The 24,917-nt window shown below is 48.2% G+C and overlaps 1 protein-coding gene across 1 annotated transcript; it reads right to left on the reverse strand.

Moving 5' to 3' along the window:
- Positions 1–13,756: 13,756 nt before the first annotated feature.
- Positions 13,757–17,850, reverse strand: LOC142558165 (uncharacterized). Its single transcript, XM_075670327.1, has 3 exons — positions 17,796–17,850; positions 15,841–15,979; positions 13,757–15,284 (listed from the first exon to the last, which is right to left on the reverse strand). The coding sequence occupies exons 2-3, from the start codon at positions 15,909–15,911 to the stop codon at positions 13,967–13,969; spliced, it is 1,389 nt and encodes a 462-aa protein (XP_075526442.1). The 5' UTR covers positions 15,912–15,979; positions 17,796–17,850; the 3' UTR covers positions 13,757–13,966.
- Positions 17,851–24,917: the final 7,067 nt, after the last annotated feature.

The raw sequence follows: 24,917 nt of genomic DNA on the forward strand, positions 1-24,917 counted from the left end.
CAGGCGCATTGAGGGCAGCAGCACACCTGTCAAACTGAGCAGGCAGTGCACCAGCTGCTGAATTTTGCTGCCGGCGTCCAGTGTGTCCAACCGGAATTGCCCCTGCGGACGCCTCACCCGCGTCAACCAATGGGGAAGGACGCCACACCCTGCAAAGAATGCGAAAGAGCTCCTTCAGTGCTTTGTGCACTCCTCGGTACAATAGAGGTCATACAGGGGGCAGCGTTCATCGACAGATTCAGTCCCGTGGACTCAAATTTAACGGATTTAACGAGCAGGAAGGGATCCGAATGAAATTATACCACCTACGTTTATTGTGTTTCTATAGACCACTGTAAACGAACATTTTTGCATCCCACCATTGCCACAATGTCGCCACTACGGCTACGAATCCAACTTGCGACCTGGCAGGAGCAGGCTGCCTAGGCATTCAGGCTTTGTGACATTTGGGTACAGTGCAATAAAGGCGTGACTGCATGTAAAGATTGCTACATGCGGAGACTAATATATAAAGTAATATATAGTAATTATTTGAGTAAGTCCCGCACATTTTGTATGGATTCGTTATTGCCTGCGGACATTACGGGAGGCTGGCATAGAGCTACTCACTGAGGCCTTTAAATGCACTAAGACTGCTATGAGAAATAACGGAACGACCGGCGCCCGACTATGATACATTTAGTTTCGGCGATCGATATATTTTTGGGCGTGGACAAAGGTGCAAAAATGTCCAAATGATCGGGCAGTGAGAAAAAAAAAGGCAATTGCTAGAGTAAAACTTATTTTAATGTTATTAGAGCGCCAGTGTAGCGGAAAATTGGTTTAGCAACTCTCGCTCACTGTTGTGCTCCTTTAAATAAGGTTTGCTCGAAGCTTCCGTGATCGCCAAGGCCGCGAGTGCATTTAGCCCTCAACCACAGCGCAGCGCGATGTGCGTCGCAGGTCATCGTGAAGTGAACAAGCCTTCACTGCTTGAATGACGTCAATCTGGCGCTGTGCTGCGCCAAATAAATCACCACGTTTATACAATTGTGGCTTGATTCGCTTTATATGCAAGCTGGAGTTTGCACCTTTTCGTACAGTATGCGCACACAAGAGCTTTTTAGGAAACACGACGCATCAAAAAAAGTTAGTGACGCTTCACTTTGCGAACGCGCGCAAGTGTGTGGGTGCTATAGCGCGCACAACGCTATACTCCGTCGGTGCTCCGGAACGCCCACACTGTCCGCAAAGCATTCAAGACAGGGCTCGCGCGGCCGCGCCATACACAGAAGCCGCCGGAGTAGAACGGCACCTTGCAAACATTCGCTTACAAACTAAATGAACTAGAACGGCGTGAGCGCGCAGAGGCAAACATGAACACTTCACACTCGATTAGCGCGGACACTCACTGTCAACATGCTGGCGTCAGGGATCGCGGCTGCAGCAGCTAGCGAAGTGACGCTTCAACGCAAGCTGGGAGGTAAGAACACCGCGCACGCATAGCTACGAGTCGTCGGACCAACCTAGACTGTGGCCCCTAAAAAGCAGGCCACTTTCAATATAAAGGCCGTGCGACAGCGCGCGGCCGAAATACAACGCCCCGCTTCTTGCTACGCGCCCGCTTCGATCCCTTCCTGCCCCGGTGCCACGCGTGCGACGGAATACGGCGCACTTCCGCCCACACGCATGCGAGATTGAGCCGCCATCGTCGGCTCACTGTCGCACGCCTTAACTCGGCACACATAGCATACGACGCCTGAGGACGATGTTATCCCAGTGCGTCTGTATCGCAAACAATACCTGTAGCAACTGCCAGATGGGGTCGACCCGGCTTCGTCCTCCGCGACGCTTCGCCTAATTTGCCCTTCCCGCCTTCAATCAACGTTGCCCACAACTTCCTCTAGGTGGCGTAACATTACCGCACGCTCAGCGCGCTCCTTCGTACTTCGCGTCTTGAAACATACATTCGCCGATTTGACGAGCTCGCCAGTTACGCTTGCACCTAAAAAAAAAAATATCATGAGCCATTCCACTCTGTGAAAGGCGGATGACCAGCGAAGCTGCTTAGTAGGAAGGTACGTTGCTTTCGGGAGTCGGGACTAAACGCGGCCTCCCCCATTACGAGGACGGAAGGGAAATGAAATTCAAAATGGGGAACGGTAACTTGTGTTTTTGCATTTTTGTATAGATTCGCGTGGAAGACGGACACCGCCGCCCCGAGGAGCCGGAAGAAACTAGACACGCGTAACGTTTCGAGGGCAGCGCCACCCCGGGAGAGCGGCAGGAAAGAAAACTATATACGCGAGCGCTGGGAACGCCGACAAAGAGAGGGCGGCGCGAAAGTAGACGCGGCCGACTCGGGTCGCACAGCGGCAAATCTTTGAGAAACCTTTGTTACCTACCCGGGAGATTATCGATCTTGAAAATAGTGCCTATTGATAACTGATGTACTCAATATGCATATCCGAGAGACGCCGAAGAGCCAGCTGTGCAAGAAGAAGACAAACGCGCGAGCAGTGCTACGAATGCGTTTGCGAAGGACCTCAGTATTTCTTGCCGCAGAAGAAAAATGCGCGGACCACAAACAGCTTCTCTGTAAAATGTGTCAATGTTCGAGGCTGCTTTAAATAAATAAATGAACGAACAGGCTTAATGAACGCGCACAAAGTTCACACATGGAAATTTTAAGCTCCACTTTTCTTTTTATTGGAGACAATGGAAGTAATTACACCATTCGTTTCGTTTGTTTCAAACGATTTTAAAGATTGCATGTGACAGACAGTGCTGATCCGCCTGTACGGGTAGATTCTTGCAAAAACATAGATATTATCTGCATACGAAGTAACAATTACTCCGTGAGTAATTAACCCTGTCTGGTCGAAATTTCTTGAGTGAACAGATAAATTTATATTTGGTTCATCTGAATGTGAAATGACAAGCTCAGTTGGTACTTTTTGCAAACGCATCGAAAGCTTTTTTTCATGAAGTGCCAACAAATGAAGACTTCGGAGGCACCGTACGGTTCTGCAAACTATTTAATTCATAAAATCAAAATGCTGTAAATAATGGCCACAATATATTCGAAGAGCATCGTTGTACCACAAAAGCAAGTTATATGTTTAAGCAGCAAGCTTTAGGGATTACATATACAGGGTGTTTCACGCAAGTTGAACCAAGCATTTAAAAAAAACTCAGTGCCCTTGCCCACTCTGAAGAAGGATGACCAGCAAAGGTGTGTATGTAGGCCCTTAATGGCGAACTGCACCTCCGCCGCTGGTCGGCCCAGCATTGCACAATCTTCGGGATCGGCCCACGTATGGGGAGTTTTTTGCTTACGACACGACAGTTTCCTTGGACGGTAGAGGTATACAGGATCGCTGTACAAAGTAGTTAACCATATATGAATGAAATGAACGCCATATAGTTTGCCATCATGTGGCGCTGATTAGGGTCTATATTATGTTGCGCTTTATTTGGTAATTAACTAGTGTAAATTAACAAACAAATTTTAATATTTACTTTAGGGCCAAGTGCTTTTCGCCACCTTGTAGAGGACATTCGGAAACGACCGATCCGATTTTCGTGGAAACGTACATGCTGCGTGGCGATTTTTTTTCCGTCGTTTAAAGAAATCCCGCGAAATATGAAATAAAACCACGTGACTGCGCTCATGCGCTGCTAAAGTCTTTTGATAATTTGAAAGTAACGACACTCTTTGAAGTCTGCCGCCGCCGCGCGACCTCCTCGCCTCCTCCTCGCCCCTTGTGCGTTCCCCCCGCGGTAACCAGATTTGCCCCCGTTTTTCTGCACGCCGATTGGTCTCCCTGCCGTTGACCTTGGAAACGCGCGTGTCTTCGGTTTTGCTTGTGTTTTTCTTTTTCGTTCGCGCCATTTTCCTCCTGAGCACGGCTGGCTCGGCGCTTTAGCTCGGGGTAGCGAACGTTGTACGCCGTGTTTCTTGCTCTCTGTGCTAGCGCTATGCCGGGCTGTTGCGCATACAACTGCAGCAAGAAGCCTCAAGATGGTTATGCCGTTTTTAGGATACCACAAGGAAAGCGTGACGGCTTGCGCAGGAAGCAGTGGCTGCGTGACATTGGCCGAAAGAACTTTATTCCGACAAAGAACAGCGTTGTTTGCGAGCTGAGGCGTCTTTCTTATAGCTCGTAGCACAGCATCCCGTAATGCTGCATCTTTTTTTTCATTCTTCCGGCCTGCTCACCAGCGCTTTCGTTGCGGTTGCCCTCAGTATGCTTTATATTTCCCTCGCACGTCGCTAACTGTTGTTATTCAGTCGGAAGTACAGCATTATAGATTCTGCTTTGCGCCCTGAAAAAATTAGTGGCAAATATACCCGTATATTGCAGGTGATAAGCATTAGCTAGTCAACATTAAGTTTTTTTTTTGTTTTAAGCCGAAAGCCTTTAGATCTCTATATTTCAAGGTCGCGTTGTAAATTGGAGGTATCACGTATCATGATCATGTCCACCCCTGTATAAGAGAATGATTACCCAAGTTAATTAATGAATCATTAGTGATTGACATAATGTGGATTAAGGAGGATTAATGTGATTAGAGTGTATTAAGGAAGATTAAGGTGGATTAGAGTGCGTTAAGAAGGATTAAGATGCATGAATAAAGATTAAGGTGGGTGGAGGAGGATTAAGGCTGATTATGGTGGATTACGGTGAAGGGTTGATGAAAGGGTATTAGGACCGATTAGGGTGGAATAGGGTGCATAAACTAGGATTAGGGAGGATTAAGGTAAAGTAAGATTAAGGTCCAATAATGTGGATTAATGTGAATTAGGGTTGATAAAGGAGGATTAAGGCCGATTAGGATAGATTAGTGTAGATTAAGGAGGATTAGGGACCATTGAGCTGGATTAGGCTTGATAGAGGTGGATTAGGGTGTATTAAGGTAGATTGGGACTATTAGGCATGATAACGTTGGATTAAGGTGTATGAATAAGGATTAAGGTGGATGGAGGATTAAGGCGGATTATGATTGATGCGGATTGATAAAGGAGAATTTAGACCGTATATGGTAGGCTAAGGTGCATTAGGGGCGATGTACGTTGATTAGGTTGTATTAAGGTGGATTGGGAGTACTAAGCTGGATTAAGGTGGAAGAAGGAGCATTAAGGTGGATTATGGTGGCCTAAGGTGAATTAGGGTTCATTGAGTATTAAGACCGATCAGACTACCATAATCCTCCTAATGCACATTAATCCACCGAATCCATTCATCGACCTTAATCCTCCTTCATTCACTTTAATCCACCATAATCCACGAGAGTCCTCCTTAATGCACTGTAATCCACCTTCATCGGCCTTAATCTACTCTAACCCTCTTTAATGCACTTTAATCCTCCTTAATCAACCCTACTGCTCCCTCATTCACGTTAATCCGCCCTAATGCACTATAATCGTCCTTAAATCACCTTAATCCGCATTCATCTACCTTAGTCCACCCTAATCCTCCTTTTTCCACCCTTATCCTCCTTCATTCACTTTAATTCACTTTAGCCCACCATTTTCCTCCCTAAAGCCCACCATAATCCTCCCTAATGCACCTTAATCCTTCTTAATCCACCCTCATCCTCTTTCATGCACTTTAATCCACCCTAATCCACTATAATCGTCCTTAATGCACCTCAACGCACCTTCATCCACCTTCATCGACCTTAATCCAACCTTGTCCTCCTTTATGCACCTTAATCCACTTTCAACTTTAATCCACCTTAACGCTCCTTAATACACCCGAATTCATCTTAATCCAATCGCTAATCAATCATTACTTTGCTAATCATTAATCATCTCCTATGCGCGGCTGCACATGCTGTGGTTCGCTTCCCGCCTTCCTTCGGTCACGTGATATTTTCTGTAGCTCACAACGGGACCTTGAAACAGAGGTCTAAGGCTTTCCCTTAATAAACCACGTACAAAGGGATGTGTCACAAGCAATACTAGATCACACGCACGAAGTAAAGCATCTGATCATGTGGCAGAAATATTGTCTGGAGCATGAGCTACTGTATAAGGGGCGACCTGCGCATCCCGTGGTCGCCTACGGCAGCGCGCAGCCGAAGAAATACCACGTGATCATTGAGTAGGGACCAAGCGTGCCGGTAGAGGCTGCCAGTGCTCACCCGAAACGCTCCGGCCCTGCCTTTAGGAGTACGGCGATGACGGTGAAAATTCGCAGAGGAGCTGCAGTAAACTCGGCATTTCACATTATTGACAGGGTGCGGCTAGAAAAATCCGCGTCGATGCATGCGATACACGCCCCAGATATTTGGTATCTTCGCTGTGCTGTGCAATGAAATTTTAAACTACTTTGAAGGCGCGGCCGCGCGGCTGCTATGATTGAAATAGTGTAATCCCTTAGAGCTTTCATTTTCCCCCTCATTGTCTGCTAAAATGTTGGTTAGTGCTGTGGTGCCAATAAGGTCTGGTGCGCACTTTCCGCGCTAGCCGAGGTCTGAGCGCGCCCGCACTTCATTCTCCCGTAGGTTTCGCTAGTCCCGAGCCGGACGCAATGAACGCACTACGTACCGCTTTGCAGGGCCCACGCGTTCCTTTGCTGCATTCGGCACGTTCACTGAAGTGACGTGCCGCTGAGAGCGCGGCAGAACGTGAGTGGTTTTAATTGAAGTGCATGCCACAATCGTAAAAAATGTGCTGTTATTGACGTATTTATTTACGCCACTTTACTAAATGATAACGAAAGTCTAGCTTGAAAAATTCTAAGGGCGCTTTACTGTGCCATCACACAGATAGTCACTACACTTTAAGCACTTTTCTGGAGTCGGGCTTTTGAAACGAAAAGCTTCGCTACGTTAGTCGACACCACGCTTCGCGCGAGCCGGCGTATGTCGGAATTGGCTCCGTAATAAGCGTGTTCGGAGTCGGCGCAGGTGGCCACTGCCGCGCGCTATGCGTCGTCGTTTGACATTCGCCGCAAGCGCGTGTTTATCGCGGAGGCCGACTATATAACCGCTTGCCAGAGAACAGGCGTGCGCATTCAACATGGAAGGAGAAGAGAGTGACACTACCGATACAGAGAGCTGTGTTTATGGCTGTACAGAAATCGCAAGACGTGGCCAACAACGATGAATAAAGATTAATAATCCTGCATAACTTATGGTATATATCATTCATAAGCAATTTGCATCACTACACAAGGCACACGTATAGCATAACCATAAGCTTACCAAAGCATATATAAGTGAAACCATAAGCATATATAACCATAGGCTAAATCATAAAGCATAAGCTAAACCATAAGCCATATCCCTAACTTAAACCATAAGCATATCCATATGTTAAACCGTAAGCATATCCATAGGCTAGATCATAAAGCATAACCATAAGCTAAACCGTAAGAATAATCATAGGCTCATAAAGCATAACTATAAGCTAAACCATAAGCATCACTGAACCTTTTCGCTTCGAGATATCCAGGCTTAACCTTAGCTAAGCCCCAGCAATTTTTTTTGTTGTTGTTCAGGTTTAAACCATTGGTTTCTAATATCGGTCACGGGGAACTCATGAAATGAAATTCCTCTTGATGCTCGGCCGCTTGACTTTCACAACGGCATGCAGAAGTAAACCATCGTGCATGAAGAAGCCGCAATCGCGGAAGCCGGCGCCCACGGGGCTGAGAATCACAGTGTCACTGAAATAGAATCGGGTAATCAAGATCTAGCGACACCAACAGATCACCAAGCACTCAGCTAATCGATTGTTTCGCGCGCGTGCGTTTGCGTACGTCCTTCCGCGCTCTCGCTGAAAATGCTTGCTGCCCGTGCGTGCGGCCGGCCACGGGGTTGGGGTAGGTGGGGGTGAGCACTAGCGCCACTGTTCGCGGCGGCGGTTTGGAAAACTAAAAAAAGCCACACAAGCAAAAGCAAATCAGCGGCGCTGGCGCAGCGCCGCACGCGCAGGTCGCCCCTTATACAATGTAGGTCGTGGTCTGGAGCATAGAACTCGCCCCAAAGCTCCCTTTACATCGGTATACCCCGTTCATACGGCTTTAAGAAAAAACCAACCTCCTCATAAACATTGCCTTCAGCATTATCGATGCTGTTATTAGCATTTCTCAAAATTTTGAACCCTACTGGGGCGCGCAACTGGCCCAAAAGAACACGCCTCCATAGAATCCCGCGGGAGCCCAGGAGGAAAAACGTGCCGTGCGCAGCCGGCGGGTGAGGAGAATCGAGGAGGAAAGCGCCGTGAGGAGGAGAGGGTCGCTACTTTCAAATTATCAAGGGGTCTTATGCGCTACCGCATTGCAGCGCCCTCAACCGTGTTTCGAGCGAAGGAAGCGTGCACGTGGACTGTGTCAAAGTGAGCGGCAGCGGCTCTAGGCACCGACTACACAGCACCTCAGCATCTTTGACGGCGGTAGATGGAAAGGAAGCGCCGTCCTCCTTGATAAGCGAGAGGCTCGACGCACGCTTGAGAGCGCTGCGACACGATAGCATATGAGCGAAGTCCGGCGGTTTTATTTCACATCTCGCGGGATTTGTTTACACGTCGGAAAATATAACCAGGCAGCACGTAGTGTGCAAGAAAAAAAAAGTTTGGAGGACGCTTTAAGAGTAGAACGCCGACAGGATTCAAAAGTCCCTGACTGCTTCTGACGCTTCCCGGCAAATGCAGCGTATGTAACCGTAATGTTTACCGGGAAAACGCTCGCGCTAAACGAACGCTATGCACGAAGGCGGACTTTCTGTTAGGTACGCGGCCTCTTGCATGGGCCGCGATGCGGTAGAGGCGAGCGCCATCTAGAGGTGCTTCAAGGAAGCAGGCGTGCCGCTCCGTGGAATCTGAGATGTTTACCCGCCGGCGCGCGCAAATGGCAAACGCAGTCTCCACTCTGTGCATTAAAGAAACCACAGGGCGTCATTTGAGTTTTCGTGTAACAGAATTCTTTTTTTTCTGTATTCAGATTACAGTCCAAGAGCTACTGTGTCGGTAAGTTGTGCGTAAGTCGCAGTTTACAAATGTTTTACGTGTTTTAGCTCGAGAAATTCAATTTGTTCAGTCAATACCTTGCGTCACATAGAAGGCCTAGATATGTAGGGTTCGAAAATCTCTGCGTTTATGTTGGATTATCTGCGACACGGGCTCTTTGCCCTTGCTGCTTAAAAGTTTCTTGCAGTTGGCTCTTAAGCGAAAATTAAGATTAATGCGTGATATGTCTTCGTTTATTGACTATAGTTTAAGGGCGATATAGAAATTACGGTAAAGAGCAGCACCACATGGCGGCAAACCGTGTGTCGTTCGTCTCATTCGGTTGGAGTTAACGATTCTTGTTTTAACGCGATAGCGTTAAGGAGCTCGTGTCGCAGAAAAGCCGGTGGCGTCGACGGCGTTGGCCGTGAGCGATAAATCGTGGCAGGCACTTCATAAATAAAAAGCAACTTCCAAGATGGGCTGGGTGGGAATCGAACCAGGGTCTCCGGAGTGTGAGACGGAGACGTTACCACAGAGCCACGAGTTCGATGCTTCAAAGCGGTACAAAAGCGCCTCTAGTAAACGCGGTGTTGCCTTAGAAACTAGCTGTTTCTATGGCTCAGGCGTGCGTCGCTTGCTCAGGCGCACATTTCGTTGTCGCGCCGAACGCTGCGTTGCTCGACGCTCACCGCGTCCGATGCGGGGCGCGTAGTCGTGCGCCGTAGCCCATTGTCTTACACCCCTTGGCGGGTCGATGGGAACGCTGTAGCGTTCCACTCTTGAAGGCGAAGCTTAAGCGTCCTCCAATTTTTAAATCCTTGGCTCAAGTTACCTGAAACACCCTGTAGAAAGCTAACGGAGACTTCATTCGATTCATGAGCCCTTGGAAAATATCTGGCAGAAACACATATCTGTGGCAAGAAATAGATAAGACTACTACCATTCGACCAGAAAGTGTGAAAAGGGACCAGGCATTATTCTTTTTATTTCCTCCTTTTAGGGCACATTCAGCGATTCTTAAATCGAAGCCAACAAGTACAGTGCTCTCGCGCCTCCTTAGCACTAACCTTAGGGAGAACGCCGCATCTGAGTGTGCTATCGAATGCACTGCCGTTCCTGTTAAGTTTCTTAAAAGCGTACTTCTGAGCTCAGATTCGCACCGGCCAATGGCGATCGAGAACACCACTCACGGTGACCCATACCTACCGTTCCCCACACCAAAATATGCTGTTATTGCGGCGTGTGCTTGATCAAACATGGCCACGTAATATAACCATGAGCATATTCCGACGTCCTGTTCCCGCGCCGCTGATTGGCTGAGTCGTTTTGCGACTCCAGACGCGGAGCTTAAGCTTCGGTCAGTGAGCGCGACCTTTGCGAAATCCGTAGATTTTCGACCGAAAGTGCTATGCGCGACCGCCGCCATGCGACCAACCTTTGGTCGCGCGATTTCAATTACTCGCCGATCTGAATGCGCCTGAAGAGTCCGGAATGAGGTTGACTGGAATGCGAAAGGACTCATCAACAAAGTATGTGGAAGGGTAAAGTATGTGGAAGGGTAGCACAAGTCGTGCTAGATCTTATGATCTATTCTAAGGAGACATGATTTCACTAATGCTCGTCTTCGGTTTTGCATTGCGAACGTGTTCCCTGAATTGAATACATCAAAAATTTCACTAGGGAATCTCTTGAATGAGCTTCCTGGAAAGTGCTGTTTTCTTGCGCATGTGCAGGTGTGGAATCTGCCGGTGATTTAACCGAAGGGTGAGAATGCCTGTATATGTCGTACGTTACCAAATTTCTCTTTTTAGGAAAAACAAATGGCCTGTATTTGTCGTTTATTTGCTTGTTTCAAAACAGTAGTAAACATAATTTACTCGTTGTGGACATGGCTGTTCTAAGAGTAATCGAGGTTACACACATACGTGGATTGAAATATAGCGGCTTCGAGTGTATTTTCGCACAAAATTTCATGCAGAGAATGCGCCCCAGCAAATTATCAATCCTCTGTGCTTGTAAACCTGAATGCACAACTGCGACTTCAACGTTTTCATGGTGTAAGAAGGCAAAACATGTTTTTTTAGATTCTGTAACTTGGGAAATTTTTGTTTGTACAAGTTAGAGGGGGACGGGGCACAGCATGTTGTATGTATCTCAGCCCTTGGTGCCTCACTGTAGTTTCCATGTATAACAAACTAGATTTGCTTACAGGCCCTGCCAACGGGCCAGTGCGGAAGCAGCGCGTGGGGTAACGGCAAGCTAAAACTCTCTATCCTTAACGCGATGACTGAGAGTGGGCAAACGTGTTATGCAAAAGCAGGGAGAAGGGCAAATTTGTTGGCGCGCAATCTTGTCTTGTTTTTGCATAATAGGCAGCCGCGAAGATCGCGCACTGTGCTACCTCCTTGGGCGCTCTACACGCGTCTATAGCTTCAGCAGCGTCGCCTGCTTGTCGTGCGCACCGAAGACCAGGAGCCGCTGCAGCCTTCCCGAGTACACGTGCTCGTACGGGTTGTCGCACGGGCTGTCGCCGCGGTCCAGCGTCTCCTGCGTTCGAGGTTTCGAGAATGAGAGTTTTGAGATTGCGAGAATTCCTAGCTGCCGAATTTGCGTCCGGCACACGGAGCCAGCAGAAGCACGGCCTCCGAGATCGGTTGCTGCATACGCAGGCAGCTGTCGCCGCAGCGTGGCTTTAGGCACCAGCTCTCCTGGACTTCAGCAGAGTTCCTCGCTGGGCAAGTTGAATACAAACCTGTGAACAATAAACCAGCGAGGAAGGTGCCAAAGCAACAGAAGTAGCCGGCAGTGCCACGGTTTCACCCTGTCCACTTCCCTTGCGTAGACACATCTGCATCGCTGGTTTACCCTTCCACAATAGACGCTGTCAAAATTCCGCCTTCTAGTCGAATCTTGCCAGCTTTATTGCTGGCCAGTATGTTTTTCCTTACTGGCTCAAAGGGCTGCTGAGGCTTCTCTGATTCGCTCAAAACGTCAACATGGTATACTGTGATAAGGTTGAGGCATTTGACAGCTTCCTGATTGGCACTTTCCACGCAGAGCTCAGGACGACCCCTTTCATAGGCAGTGCTAATAATTACATGCAGTAGATCCACCCAAATAGCGGGCTTAGAGGATGAATAAGAGAACGATCAAGCTGCCGATCGGCCCTGCTGGCTAGAGCTTTGTTCGGGACCGTAGCCATACCTGTAATCTAAGAGTTTGGGATTATTGTTTCCTCTTAGTTTGCACATGATCGTACTGAGACCGCTGCTATCCGTGAGGTAAGCCCTATAGCATAACTCAGGCCTAACTTCACTTTATGCACTCTACAAACAATTTGACAAACAAAAAAGGAAATCGCGCATCTGGTGCACAGTAAGCTTTTATATGATAGACTTGTTACTCTCACCCTTGTTTCATTGATACTGTTACTGTTTTCTTCATGATAAAGACTGATTGAAGGACTCAAAAAGAAAGAAAAATTTGGTTGTAATTTTTTTTCCATGCTCGTCTTGGAGCTTAGACCAATCGTAACGTTAATAGAATTCACACTATGATTCCATTGTAAGGAAACAACAGGGAAGAACATAAGAAAATGCAGGCTTGAAGTGAATAATGGCTGTAGAAGAGCCACGTTTACATTGATATGATAGAATAGCATTTTATTAATTTATCGTATCGAATGCACCCATCCGCCAGCATTTACACGAATGCGCATGTTCCTGGGTAAATGGATAGATCGATGCGTGAGCGTCTCCTTTGAAATGGAGCGGTGGGTTGCATCACGAAGCTCTTACGGATAGATGGGTAAGGCTGAATCTTGAAGATAGGGTGGCGGCTCACGGCGAATTTCCTGTCAAGAAGACTAACACCACCTAGTGTCGTATTCGTAAGTTAGCACTCTCACTTTCGATAAGCCCGCTTTGGCGGCTGCGTTCCGTCAGGTTCTCTTTCATTTGTGCGCCTGCGTGTTTATATTTGAGCGACCTTTATTTTGATGAAACGTATTTATCAGAATACGAAAACTTCATAACGTCTGCGCAACTGTTGTCATGCCCAGTGGTAGCCGAACGCGGCCGCCTCGGTTTCTACCTCTTCGAAGCGAACTTAGCTACGTTATTGTCACGAATCGAGTAACCCGCCCATATTATTGTAATATATTCTTGACAAAGACAACACTCTTTGAACATGCTTAATGTACTAACCAGTGACAAATATCGTGTGGTCTGCTTCGTAAGCCACGATACTTCTTTTTTTGTCCCGCAGTGCGGCAGTAGAGAGGCAACGACCGCTTGGGTGGTCATTTGTCATCCCGTAATGAATGGTTTCCCATAATTCCTGATACAATACGCCTTCTATTACATACGCCAGTGAAATGCGCTTTCTCCATCTCGAACAAGGCCTGCAGAAGGCATTCGATAAGATACGCCACATTCTAGCGAATTAGCTCGTTTTCAAGAGATGCGATACGCTTCTAAGTTAATAGGATACGCTTCTGTCGCATTCATGTAAGCGATGCTAAGGAATGTTATGGGAGCCAACATTTCGATAAAGTAGCCTTTCCTTGTTCATCAGGGAAGCAAGTGCTAACCTTGCCATCGTTCATGCCTGCGCATGTCACTCTGCCCCATCCTCAGTGCGAGAGGAGGAGGTGAATAAGCACCAGCTTGTTCTCGATCTTGTTCGATCACGTTCCTTGTTCAGCCATTGTGCACCAATTGCAGCGTACCGCGGGTAGCAGTAAAGGTTTTACATTTTTAGTATAGTAATAGTACCACAAGAGTGGTACTCCTACGGCTGGTAGTGGAGGTAGTGTTCGTAGTTCTGGTTCCAGTACATGTCACACTACATCTGACAGTTCCAGCGATACATGCAACAGTATTGAGGCTGACAGCCTGCTTACTATGCAATGGTGTCGTTGAACGTAATAATCCGTGGCATTGAAATGTTCGCGGGTTATTCTCAATGCACAAGGGAAAGATACCATTGACTCCACGATAAAGGTATGAAAGCTGTCCTGGGCAGTTAAATGGTAACCAATACTACACTCGCCTTGAGTAGCGTTGCAGCCAGGTGACTTGAGGCAGTATTGCACAGTTGTGTCGAAGAGGCATCGAGCGCTCGGCCGCGCTGGCGCACTCTCGTAGCCGCTGCGGCCACCTGCCACCTGAGGTAGTGTTGCACAGTTGCGCGACGGAGCCATCGAGCGCTCGGCCGCGCTGGCGCACCCTCGTAGCCGCTGCGGAAACCTGCCACCTGAGGTAGTGTTGCACAGTTGCGCGACAGAGCCATCGAGCGCTCGGCCGCGCTGGCGCACCCTCGTAGCCGCTGCGGAAACCTGCCACCTGAGGTAGTGTTGCACAGTTGCGCGACGGAGCCATCGAGCGCTCGGCCGCGCTGGCGCACCCTCGTAGCCGCTGCGGAAACCTGCCACCTGAGGTAGTGTTGCACAGTTGCGCGACGGAGCCATCGAGCGCTCGGCCGCGCTGGCGCACCCTCGTAGCCGCTGCGGAAACCTGACACCTGAGGTAGTGTTGCACAGTTGCGCGACGGAGCCATCGAGCGCTCGGCCGCGCTGGCGCACCCTCGTAGCCGCTGCGAAAACCTGCCACCTGAGGTAGTGTTGCACAGTTGCGCGACGGAGCCATCGAGCGCTCGGCCGCGCTGGCGCACCCTCGTAGCCGCTGCGGAAACCTGCCACCTGAGGTAGTGTTGCACAGTTGCGCGACGGAGCCATCGAGCGCTCGGCCGCGCTGGCGCACCCTCGTAGCCGCTGCGGAAACCTGCCACCTGAGGTAGTGTTGCACAGTTGCGCGACAGAGCCATCGAGCGCTCGGCCGCGCTGGCGCACCCTCGTAGCCGCTGCGGAAACCTGCCACCTGAGGTAGTGTTGCACAGTTGCGCGACGGAGCCATCGAGCGCTCGGCCGCGCTGGCGCACCCTCGTAGCCGCTGCGGAAACCTGCCACCTGAGGTAGTGTTGCACAGTTGCGCGACGGAGCCATCGAGCGCTCGGCCGCGCTGGCGCACCCTTGTAGCCGCTGCGGAAAGCTGCCACCTGAGGTAGTGTTGCCCAGTTGTGCTGCAGCGCCAACCTACGACTTGAGGTAGTGTTGCACAGTTGCGCGACCGAGGCGTTGAGCGCTCGGTCGCGCTGGCGCCCCTTCGTGACAAACCGTGGTGGCGGCGGAGACTGAGCATGAGCAGCATGATTGTCATCATCTCCACCAGGGCCATCACGCGGAGCCCGGTACGTGTGAACACAGTCGGCTGCTCGGGACTTTGGTGCGGGTGCAGCTCCGCGAGCGGGAACTTGATCGGAAGCGTCCTGCGATATAAGCGTCCTGCGCAGCATATAAATCGGAGCCAAAAGAACAGGGGTCGGTGCTTTGCTACTACGCAAATGTAAAACGCAGTACAGTGATAGGGGCCGATAAGGCAAGCTTTGCCCTGGTACATTGTCCTCGTCGTGACTTTCTATGTCCTGTGTTTTGCATTTGCGTTGCACCGAAGCAACATAGCTTATGCCTTATGTTTATGAACAAACGATTTTGTTAATGCTGAAAGGATACTTATTTGGAGTGACTCTACGTAGAGTCGAACCCCGGTTATGAAGTAATTCTAAACCTAACGAACGAAGCGTCCAGATAAACCTGTCTGTGTGCATATAAAGCAATCTTTCTCGCTCTACGCAACGTCTTCGAAGTGATCACCTCATCGCGAATCTCCTAGGGTAGTAACACTCTGTCCTGCCTCAAGTGGACTGTTATAGCGTGGTCTTATTATAACGTGGACTGTTATAGCGTGGTCTGAAGGCTTACTTGTACAGTATGCGTCATAGAGAAGGCTAAAGAAAAGCTTTATGGCAGCACCAAACACAAGTGCTAGGTGCAGACTTACCTTGTCTGCGCCGTGGAAAGCTTCCAAATGAGCACGTCGCGGTGAAACAGCCCGGTGTTCTGCCCGTGCATTGCTTGTCGGCGGCCAGCCGCGAACGGTAGACAACCGCATAGGATGGCAGACAGCTGATCTCGTGAGGCTACGCCAAGAGCGAAATTGATGTTGTAGGCTGCCCAGTCTCATCGTTACCTCTAATGTTTAGTGTACAGACTAAAAATATGTACGCCAAAATATCCATCACGTAAGACTTGTTAGAACCCAGATGTGTTTGGACGAGATGTGCCTAACCGCAAAGCACGCCATTTAGTTTGCAAAAAAAAAAGAAACAGAAAACCTTTTCTCACGCGGCCCCGAAAACGGTTAGCCGTTAAAAGCTGATTAATGACGTTTCTGTGGCTAGAGGATTGTGGACTTCGACATGTTCGCCTGCATGCTCAGTGGAATAGGCTAACTATATCTACTTTAGCAAAGCCCGTTGCAAAACAGCAGGCAACGAATCGTTCTATCCTTGTAATTCATCCAGCCGACGGCATGTTTTCACATTGAGGTCTGACGCTATGTCAAAATGATAATTTGTGTCATTGCGAAGTTTGTTCGGTATTCTTTTCTCTGTCAAGCCAACAATCGGAATTGAATTACGTTAGGTTTGGTTATGTTTCGATATGTTTGATTTGGTTAGGTTCAGTGCAACGCTTGCACGAAGCTTGATAACTCGCTTCGCCTGCTGGGGTTGCTCAGCCGGCACCCCTTGACTTTTCACATCGTGCGTACAGCGGCTTTGCTCACATTACGCGATATTGTGTAAGCCTTGGTAAATTGCTCATTATAATCTTCGCTTGCATGGTCGCTCCAGTGCTCTCGCCTCGAGACTGCCAGAACCGGAGCCGCTTTACGTCAGAGCCATAGGCAGAGCGCCACAGCCAAACACGCCTAGGACGAAAGAACTGGATTCATCGGCAACTTCCGCAATTACGTGAATGCATTACAGACCCGAGCAAAAAATGACGAGTTTTGGTATCACCGTTCAGCAAACGGAAGTAGCAGGTGTCACGTGACTGGAGCTCGGCGAGTCCTCGGAGACATTGCGACGAGAGGGTCGAAATGGCTCCGAGTGATCTAGATCGGATCCGATGGCACAGATATAACCCACTAAACACGCTTCCAGCGATCCGTTTCAACCAGTCAAAAACGAAGTCGCGTGGTACAGCGGTCTATAGAGCTCGAACGATAACGGGTCGCCCAAGATACCGTAAGAGTGAACACGTTTACAAAGCCTGAATTAAGAAATGCCTGAAGCTGCTAATGATCAACTGCTTTTTTCTCTAAACTGCTGATACACGCGAAGGGCACTGGAATGGATTGAAGGAGGGCGTTGACGCGGCTTAGATGGTAAATATATGAATGAAAACAGTTCAAAGAACAAGACAAAGGACATTGCTTTGTCATCCGTAATCTTGCGCTGTATCGCGTTTTTCGCGTAGTTTCGATTATCACGAACAGCTTATACGTAGCTACATCGTTATACACGTGCCAATTGTGTCAGCAGCCAGCGAAGTAGCGCTGAAGAAACGCTGCATGCTGCTTTGACTTGTTGGCTTGCATCTAACACGTGGCCACACTGCTCGCATATTACAAAATCGGTAGCGCGCCGAAAGCCATCAACTTAACCTAACCTAACCTAGCACGGCCAACATGTGGTCACTGCCACTGTTCAAGGTCGTTACGGACGCCCAGTGTCACAATTGGAGCAATGGTACGCGTCACGCAACGACAACAAGCCAATAGTTTTTCTGAAGCTGACAGTTTGTCGAATCGTCCTCTCTCTCTCTCTCCGTTTGCGTTCACCTTGAGAACTCACCCTGTCGCTTCTTCTAGGACAGCTGGCTTACAACGGGAACAACAAGCCGAAGAGGCGGCGCGTGGAAATAATAAGCAGTGTCGTATTTCTTGCTCACTTTTTTCAGGTTCTTGCTCTTCTTCTGTCTTCCGCGATGGCGTCGTGTCCTTCTTGCTCACGAGCAAGTTAGAACGCGCACCTCGTGACTTTGTCCCTCTTCGTTTTCTTCGTCTCTACGATGGCGCGTTTACCGCACCGGCCTGCGGTTGTGGTTTCATTACCATGATGAGCAGCAGCAATTATTAACAGCGCGTTTTTGGAACCCTCAGCAGATTGAGTATACATCTACAAGAGTGCGCCGTGGAATACAATCTGCTTCGTCCAGCGAATTCACCCTATGTCTGAAAGTTGTCTATAACGCCATCATCCTTGTCAACCTCGGCCATCCTCGTCGGTTCTATGGTGCGTTAGCGTCGTTAGTCGTTTAGACCCATGTACATCTGGCCGTGTGTCATAGCCGAAATTTCCCCTGGATAAACCTCATGAAAGGTAAATCGCGATGCAATTTAGAGCGTTTCAAACGGCGCGGTTTAAGAAATTCCAGATAAAGAAATGTCATCGTGCAAAATTAAGCGCTTCAAATCCGAGCGGATGCGTCGCAGATAACTTGCAACAATTCAATTTTTATATCGAAATTGCAGGACTGTCCGGAAACTATCGACGATGACTGTCAATGAAAGCAAGTAGTCAAACACTTCAAGAAAGCTATTCGTTTTAATTTAGCAATGGTGTGCATCTGTCAGTACATACATTTTTTAACAGTGAGTATCTGTAGCTAGCGTTTGTTACATCATTGTGTGATTCCCTATACAAGAGAGATGGTAACCAGCAAATATTTACCCGTAGTATGTAATAAAACAACACGTATGCCTCAAAGAGTTGTGGCAGTTGGCATTGGGTGACGAGCGTTGTTGGCGCCTCAAAACGAACCAGCTCTACAACGCAATCGCACGTGCCATTTGCAGCGGCGCATATTTTTCTAACTTCGCACCACGAAAACGGCTGAAACAGCCAAAGAAAGATATTCTCATAAAAGAAGGAAGGAAGAAGCAAACGCACCATCAGCGCTTAGCTGAAGGTAGACAAAGCTGTGGTTCGCTAAGAGGTGACGTCTTCATTCGTATGGCCCTAGAGAGATGGGCTGGAGCCGGCTGTGCGCTGAAAATATCGTAGGCCATGGTCTGGTATTTGCGTCGTATGAAGAGTTTTAAGACATCTATTTTTGTGCGTTCCGTTTTCACGTCTCTCACGCTCGGAAGCACCGGACTTCTTACTTTCCATAGGGGCATCTTTATTAGTTTGCAGCTTGTTTATGGGTTTCTGCTCCCGGTTGTTGCGTCGAGAAACTGCGACGGGGCAACGCCAGCGCGGCATGGTCCGCAGCAGTGCCTCTACTGACAGGCGCACGTTGCTTCTGAAAAGGGTCACCTCGCCCACAAATAGCCATGCGGTTTAGAAGCGTCGTCAGAGTCGTGCGCGGATCGTTGGCGGTCGCCTATCTCACCACGATTCGCGAAGTCGAAAGCCAGGAACAAGTGTACGAAGGCACAATGCGCGCGGTCCACCTTCGTGGACGCTATCTCGTGATCTTCGATAAACTTGCGCGGTTAGTAGGCTGCGTGGAAACTGAGAAAGGGCTGCGAGTACTCGAGAAGAGCTTGTTATTACACAATATTTTTTTTTTACCCTAGATCCAGATAGGCATTTTGTAATTCACGTCTGCGGACACTCCAAACAAGTTTAACGGGCAATATAACAACCCGGCAGTGATCACAACATTTCACTTAGCTGCTTTTAAGTAATACTATGTTCAACTGAAAGTAAAGTTTTCACCGAGAGTAGCTTATTATCTCCTAATATGTGCTGCCCGCTAAATTATCGAGTGTTGCATTTTTTCCGGATAAAAGAATAATTTTTTTTGTGGTACTCTGAGAACTTATGAGCGCGCTATTATTATCTGTATGTGCCGTCCACTTAGGTGGTACTTGGGGATTGAAAAAAAAGATAAGTTACCGACCCTGAAGATTTACAAACGTTGTTTCAGTTAGTCCAGTTGATTTATAATAAAATTAGCCCAAGGTGAAACTTCTTTGAAGTTGGCCGTGAAGGCGTGTCCTGTACTAAACTTCTAATATGATCTGTAGTCCACTTTAAGCGATACTTGAAAAGTGGTGCTGAACTTGATATTTCTGCCAAGCTGACATGATTTTCACGAGAAGTCACTCAATTTCTCAATTTCGACATGCTTTCTACAGTCTGTAATTAAAATGTTACTCAGCCAATATGGATTGCTAGTCATTTGGAGCTTTCACGTTATTAGTTATCACATCATTTTCTGCGCATTTCGGAAGAATAGGTCCTGCCAGTAAGTGACAGAGCGCTATATGTCAAATGCTATTTCTGAAGAGAGAAAAAGTCGATGTGAATACAGAAAATGGTTGGGCACTCAGCTCTAAGGAACGGTGTCTTGTAGAGTGCAGGGGAGAATCAATTAAGCCCAGTTTACAGCGGTTCTCACCGCATGAAAACGGTACGTTTATTCGAGGAAGGATGACACGATCCTGCCTACATTATCAGGACTCTCGAAACAGCTGGGACTCGGGATTCGCTCCGTCGCTGCGGGGCTGTATCCTATACTACAGGTATAAGCCTGTCGAGTGCCTCGTGACCGTATCAGACCTAGTTAGTTTGGAGCTCGGAGAAGCTTACAATTCTGTGTTTCGTCTTATAACGGCCCGCTGACGACACTCTGCGACGGATTACCGAGTACATTACCTGAGTGAGCAAAGCAGGGCCTGAGCACTGTCGGGCCTAGCTGTCTGGAAGTTAGTTGTGAGCCGCTGCGAAGGTGAGCTTAGGTTTTCGCGCCCGCATAGACAAGGCTCGGATAGATGTGGGCACAACGCTGGCTGCTCTACTGAAATGCTTCTTTTTCTTTTTTATGTTGTTGGATAATCGGAGGTGATCATGGCTTAACCAGGGACCTAACGAATCGAGTGATCAGTGCACGGCAGCCTGCCGCCACCCGGAAGTCTCAGTAATACCTCACGAGTAACATAACGCAAAAAAAAAAAAGGTAAGGCGTGCTGACGCCGACACAAGAAAGGAGAAGTGGACAACACGAACGCCGACTATCAACTGAAACAAGCACTGAGGCGAAAAAAAGAAATAAGACATAAAACTCATCTGCGCATGCTCCGGAATTTTTCGCATTATGAATCCTTACCAACTATAGCTCAGCTTTCTGTCGTTCTTAGCTCACGAGTAACAGCGGCTGAGTGAGTCAAACACGTTATTAGTCGACTGAAGGCAACTTTTTTTTGACGATGTCGAATTTGAATGCGAGCCTGAAAAGAAATGAAGAGTGCTTTTTCAGTAGCTTTCCCGTTTGCTGTTTTTCGCGTAAACTTTGTCTCCGTGGCCACCCACACCACCTTCGAATTCCGAGCATTCGAAATCATTCACCACATTATCGGCCCACGTCTTCAGTCGGTGAGTTCATCGTTCCACTGACGCACCGCGCTGGCTCGGGTTCTCGGTCGAGACCGCCTCGTCTCGATCAGGGCGGCATACACAAACGCCTGCGTGCCGAGCTCAGAGTACACGCACAATGACGACAGACACCCGTTCAGAATTATTCTCCATTGCGGCGTCTGTCATGAAGTTAATTAAATCACCGAATGAATGAAGTAATTAGCTGAACAATGAATCAGTAAATGATTGAATCAATCAACTGGGCTGGAAAGTTTCATTATGGTCCTGCAGGACGCGCTGAGAGCGTAGCAAGTCATGAACCAATTAAGAAATCAACTAATGAACTAATGAATCAACGATTCAAGTCATGAATCAGTCAGTCAGTCCGTGAATCAATCCATGAATCAATCAGTCAATGAATAATTTAATAAATAAATAAGTAAATAAAAAATAAATAAATGAAATTTCTGCTGTAGTCGGTCATCATTGCCTTTCAGCGGATATTTTTCTCGTCTCCACTCATTATGGTGAGAACCTGTCTGTCGCCGCTCTTGATTAAACTCCTCAAATGGCTTGTGGGAACGGATTCCACTACCGCCCCTGTACACAATGCTTCAAACCCGCCGTGGTTGCTCAGCGGCTGTAGTGTTGGGCGGCTGAGCACGAGGGCGCGGGATCGAATCCCGGCTACGGCGGCCGCATTCCGATGAACGCAGTATACAGCTCTAATGCATAATCTAAGCTATAATGTACATACCTGTGCACCCCGATACTAACAAGTCTAAATTACAGCTCTAAACTACAATAAATTACTTGTTTGAGCATTCGGATAGCTTTTTTTTATTCACCGGTATTTCTCTTTCAGCAAACCGATCGACTCGCTGCGGGCTTGTGCCTTTCATTCATTTATTCATTCCACCGGGTGGCCACTCACCTCGTCGCCATTTGCGACGCTGCCCCATTCAAGGTCCGACTTCTATGTCGACCCAACCAGCTTAGATGCCGGTTCGCCTTTCACCAATCATCTCGGCGATTAGTACTCATCGGGGACGGGAGAGCTGGGGTTAGTCGGGCGCCCGCTGATAATGCTGCTTTGGGCTTTCGTCGTCCATTCGGGGAGCTCGTCGTTTCACCGGTGCTGACGATTCTGACGAGAGGATTCTACTGAGGCTAGCTGTTGTAAGGCTCGGCTGGCGCTGTGAAGTCGTGCGCCGGACGCCTCGTCGCATTTCTTGTGGGCATGCGTGCGAGCGGCTCGTGCGTTACCTTCCTCCCAGACCGTGCGCGTGCCACGTGCTACGAGATCGCGCAGCACTCCTAATACAGAGCTTTAGCTTATCCGCAAACATCTTACTGTCTATGGATTGCCGTGTTATTGGAGCCGTAATCGCAGTAGCGTGATGCGTTACAGCAGCGTTACGGTCTCCGTAGATAATTTGTTTTTTAAATGTTGCGCGATTATTTCATCATACACGCCATCTCCTTCATCTTCACACTCTTCCTCCATTGGCCGTGCGTGAATGGCTGTGTGTGGTCACGTGGAATCCTCCATGTGGCCGTACTAACCACTAGCGCCCTCGAAATGATCCAATGTGTTTCAGGAAGCATGGTTTACGCCAACATACGCCCGGACAAGGATTTACGGCGCGGAATGCAGTTTCAAAACGAGTATCGATAAATAATGTAGTGCGACACAAATGAGAAGCTTCTAGTTTTTGCACGCGCGTTGAGGGGGGCTTGGAACATTGTGGTGGGCAGTTGAGGTGCTCCATGCAGGAGAATGATTAGAAAAGAATCGGAGGGGGCAAATGCGAACGGCGCTACCTGGACACTTATATAGGGACTTCGCAGTAGTGGAGCTTATGACGACACCTCGTGGCCTTGCTGTGGCGGCGTCTTCTGGATTTTGTTTAATAGCGTGTATTTCCAGCCTACCAAGGCTCCTCTCACTTACTTGCTTCTTTGGCATTGCGTTGGCTTCATTTGCTGATTTATATTAGCGTAGTGTTCCCCTTAGAGGTTCTTTCAAACGGTCTTCGAATCGTTCGCTAAGAAATGGCTTAGGCTATTCAAAAGGAGTGGACAAACTAGATCGAAGGAATGACTGCAGTTACTATTAGTGACTGCGACATTCTATTACACCGAGGTAGTCACGGATGCAGGCAGCCAGCGGCAATGATCTGTGCATTCTCGACTTCCCTAGAGAGCACCTTCGAGGAATCAAAGCTTTCTTGCGCAAGAGATAAGGCAGCCGATAATTAGGTCCTCTGGGACCCGCTCTGGTGGATTCTCCGACCGCGTTGTTTTAGTCACTGTGCTCCTTAGAGACCCGAGACTAAAACATTTCAACCTCAGGACTACCTTCTGTAATAAACGTTGCGTAATCGACCGCACAAAAGCGGTGTCTTATCGTTACGTCCATATTTCGTTTAAAAGTGAACTCTCTATTACGTATTCGAACATTTAACCCTGTGATCTCTATACGGTTTCGATTCTATTAGTTCTGCGAATTAGAGAAGATTTAGGTGGAACAACATGCTCCATTGAATTCCTTTCAGTTCATTTCTTCCAAATTAAAGGGGAATAGGCATTATATACGAGGTTGAAAGAGATGCTTCGCAGAAAAAGGAAGAAGAGGAAAGGCTGGATGGTAGAGCCACTCGTCACAGGCGAAAGCGGAGGAAAAAGGGAATGGGAGTGGGCATGTGACAATGCAATAGAGCGTAGAACTATATAGATAATTTCCATGTGACGTCCCGGGCGCAACTTGTCACCCGGCTAGTACCCAAACATGGTGGCAACGATGAAGTCAAAGCACCATATTTTCGCCTGTATATCGTTGTGATTTTTAGATAGCGATACTTCTTTCACCGGATTATCGCTGTTATCTTTCTTGCGCTCGGTGCTAGCTGCCCGCGCCCGTCATGCCGCCAGATAACTTGTTTAAGTAGCTTCCTGACGTGCTGGTGCCCCAAGATGGCGGCCATGATGACGTCATCGCGAACTATCTATTGCACCCACGATGAATGAGATGCAGTACTACGCGTCGTGGTTGTACTTTCCTGCCGATGAGTGCTTTATCGAAGTGCCGCTGTCATCGGCTGGTTGCTTTCGCGTGTGAAGATTTTTCTGGATCCGAAGCTATACGTCAACGTTATCACGAATTAGTTAGTCAGAATGCTCGTTTAATCCCATCGCACGTGTGATGTGAATTGTGTTGTACATTTTCACATTTATTTGTGAGTACTTGAGGTTGCTTTGACATGGAGCGTGACGCGTTTGTAATGTCAGGACCAACTTGGGCGGAGAGATTAGACTGACGAATGAGTGCGCCGCCATGATTAGCGTACTGATTATCTTCATGAAGACAGAGTCGTCCAAGGAAGATCCATATTCTTAACTTGCACTTCCGGCGGTGTTTCTGTTTTTTTTTTGCTTAATATTTCTGCAACGTAGCAACAGAATTTTATTGCTGAAGCACTCTACGTCCCACGAGGAAGAAAATCTGGCGCGATGAAGCGATAGTACCAAAATGGCCGACGGTGCAGATAGTGAAAACACGTCAAGAAATACTCGTATGGACGTTACATTTCTAAGGTAGGTTCCTGTAAACAAAGTGAATTAGCGCCTTTGAAAAGAAAATTTGATAAATTTTGTTCTCTGTGGGAATCGAGCCCGAGACCCCGGGGTGCGAGACGAGCACGCA

Source organism: Dermacentor variabilis, chromosome 9 (assembly GCF_050947875.1).
Source record: "Dermacentor variabilis isolate Ectoservices chromosome 9, ASM5094787v1, whole genome shotgun sequence".
Taxonomy (NCBI): Eukaryota; Metazoa; Arthropoda; class Arachnida; order Ixodida; family Ixodidae; genus Dermacentor; species Dermacentor variabilis.

Coding starts and splice junctions, on each gene's coding strand:
- LOC142558165 (XM_075670327.1), bottom strand. CDS start 15,911: ATGCACGGGCAGAACACCGGGCTGTTTCACCGCGACGTGCTCATTTGG. Junction 15,285..15,840: donor CTTTCCACGGCGCAGACAAG/GTAAGTCTGCAC, acceptor TATGCTGCGCAG/GACGCTTATATCGCAGGACG.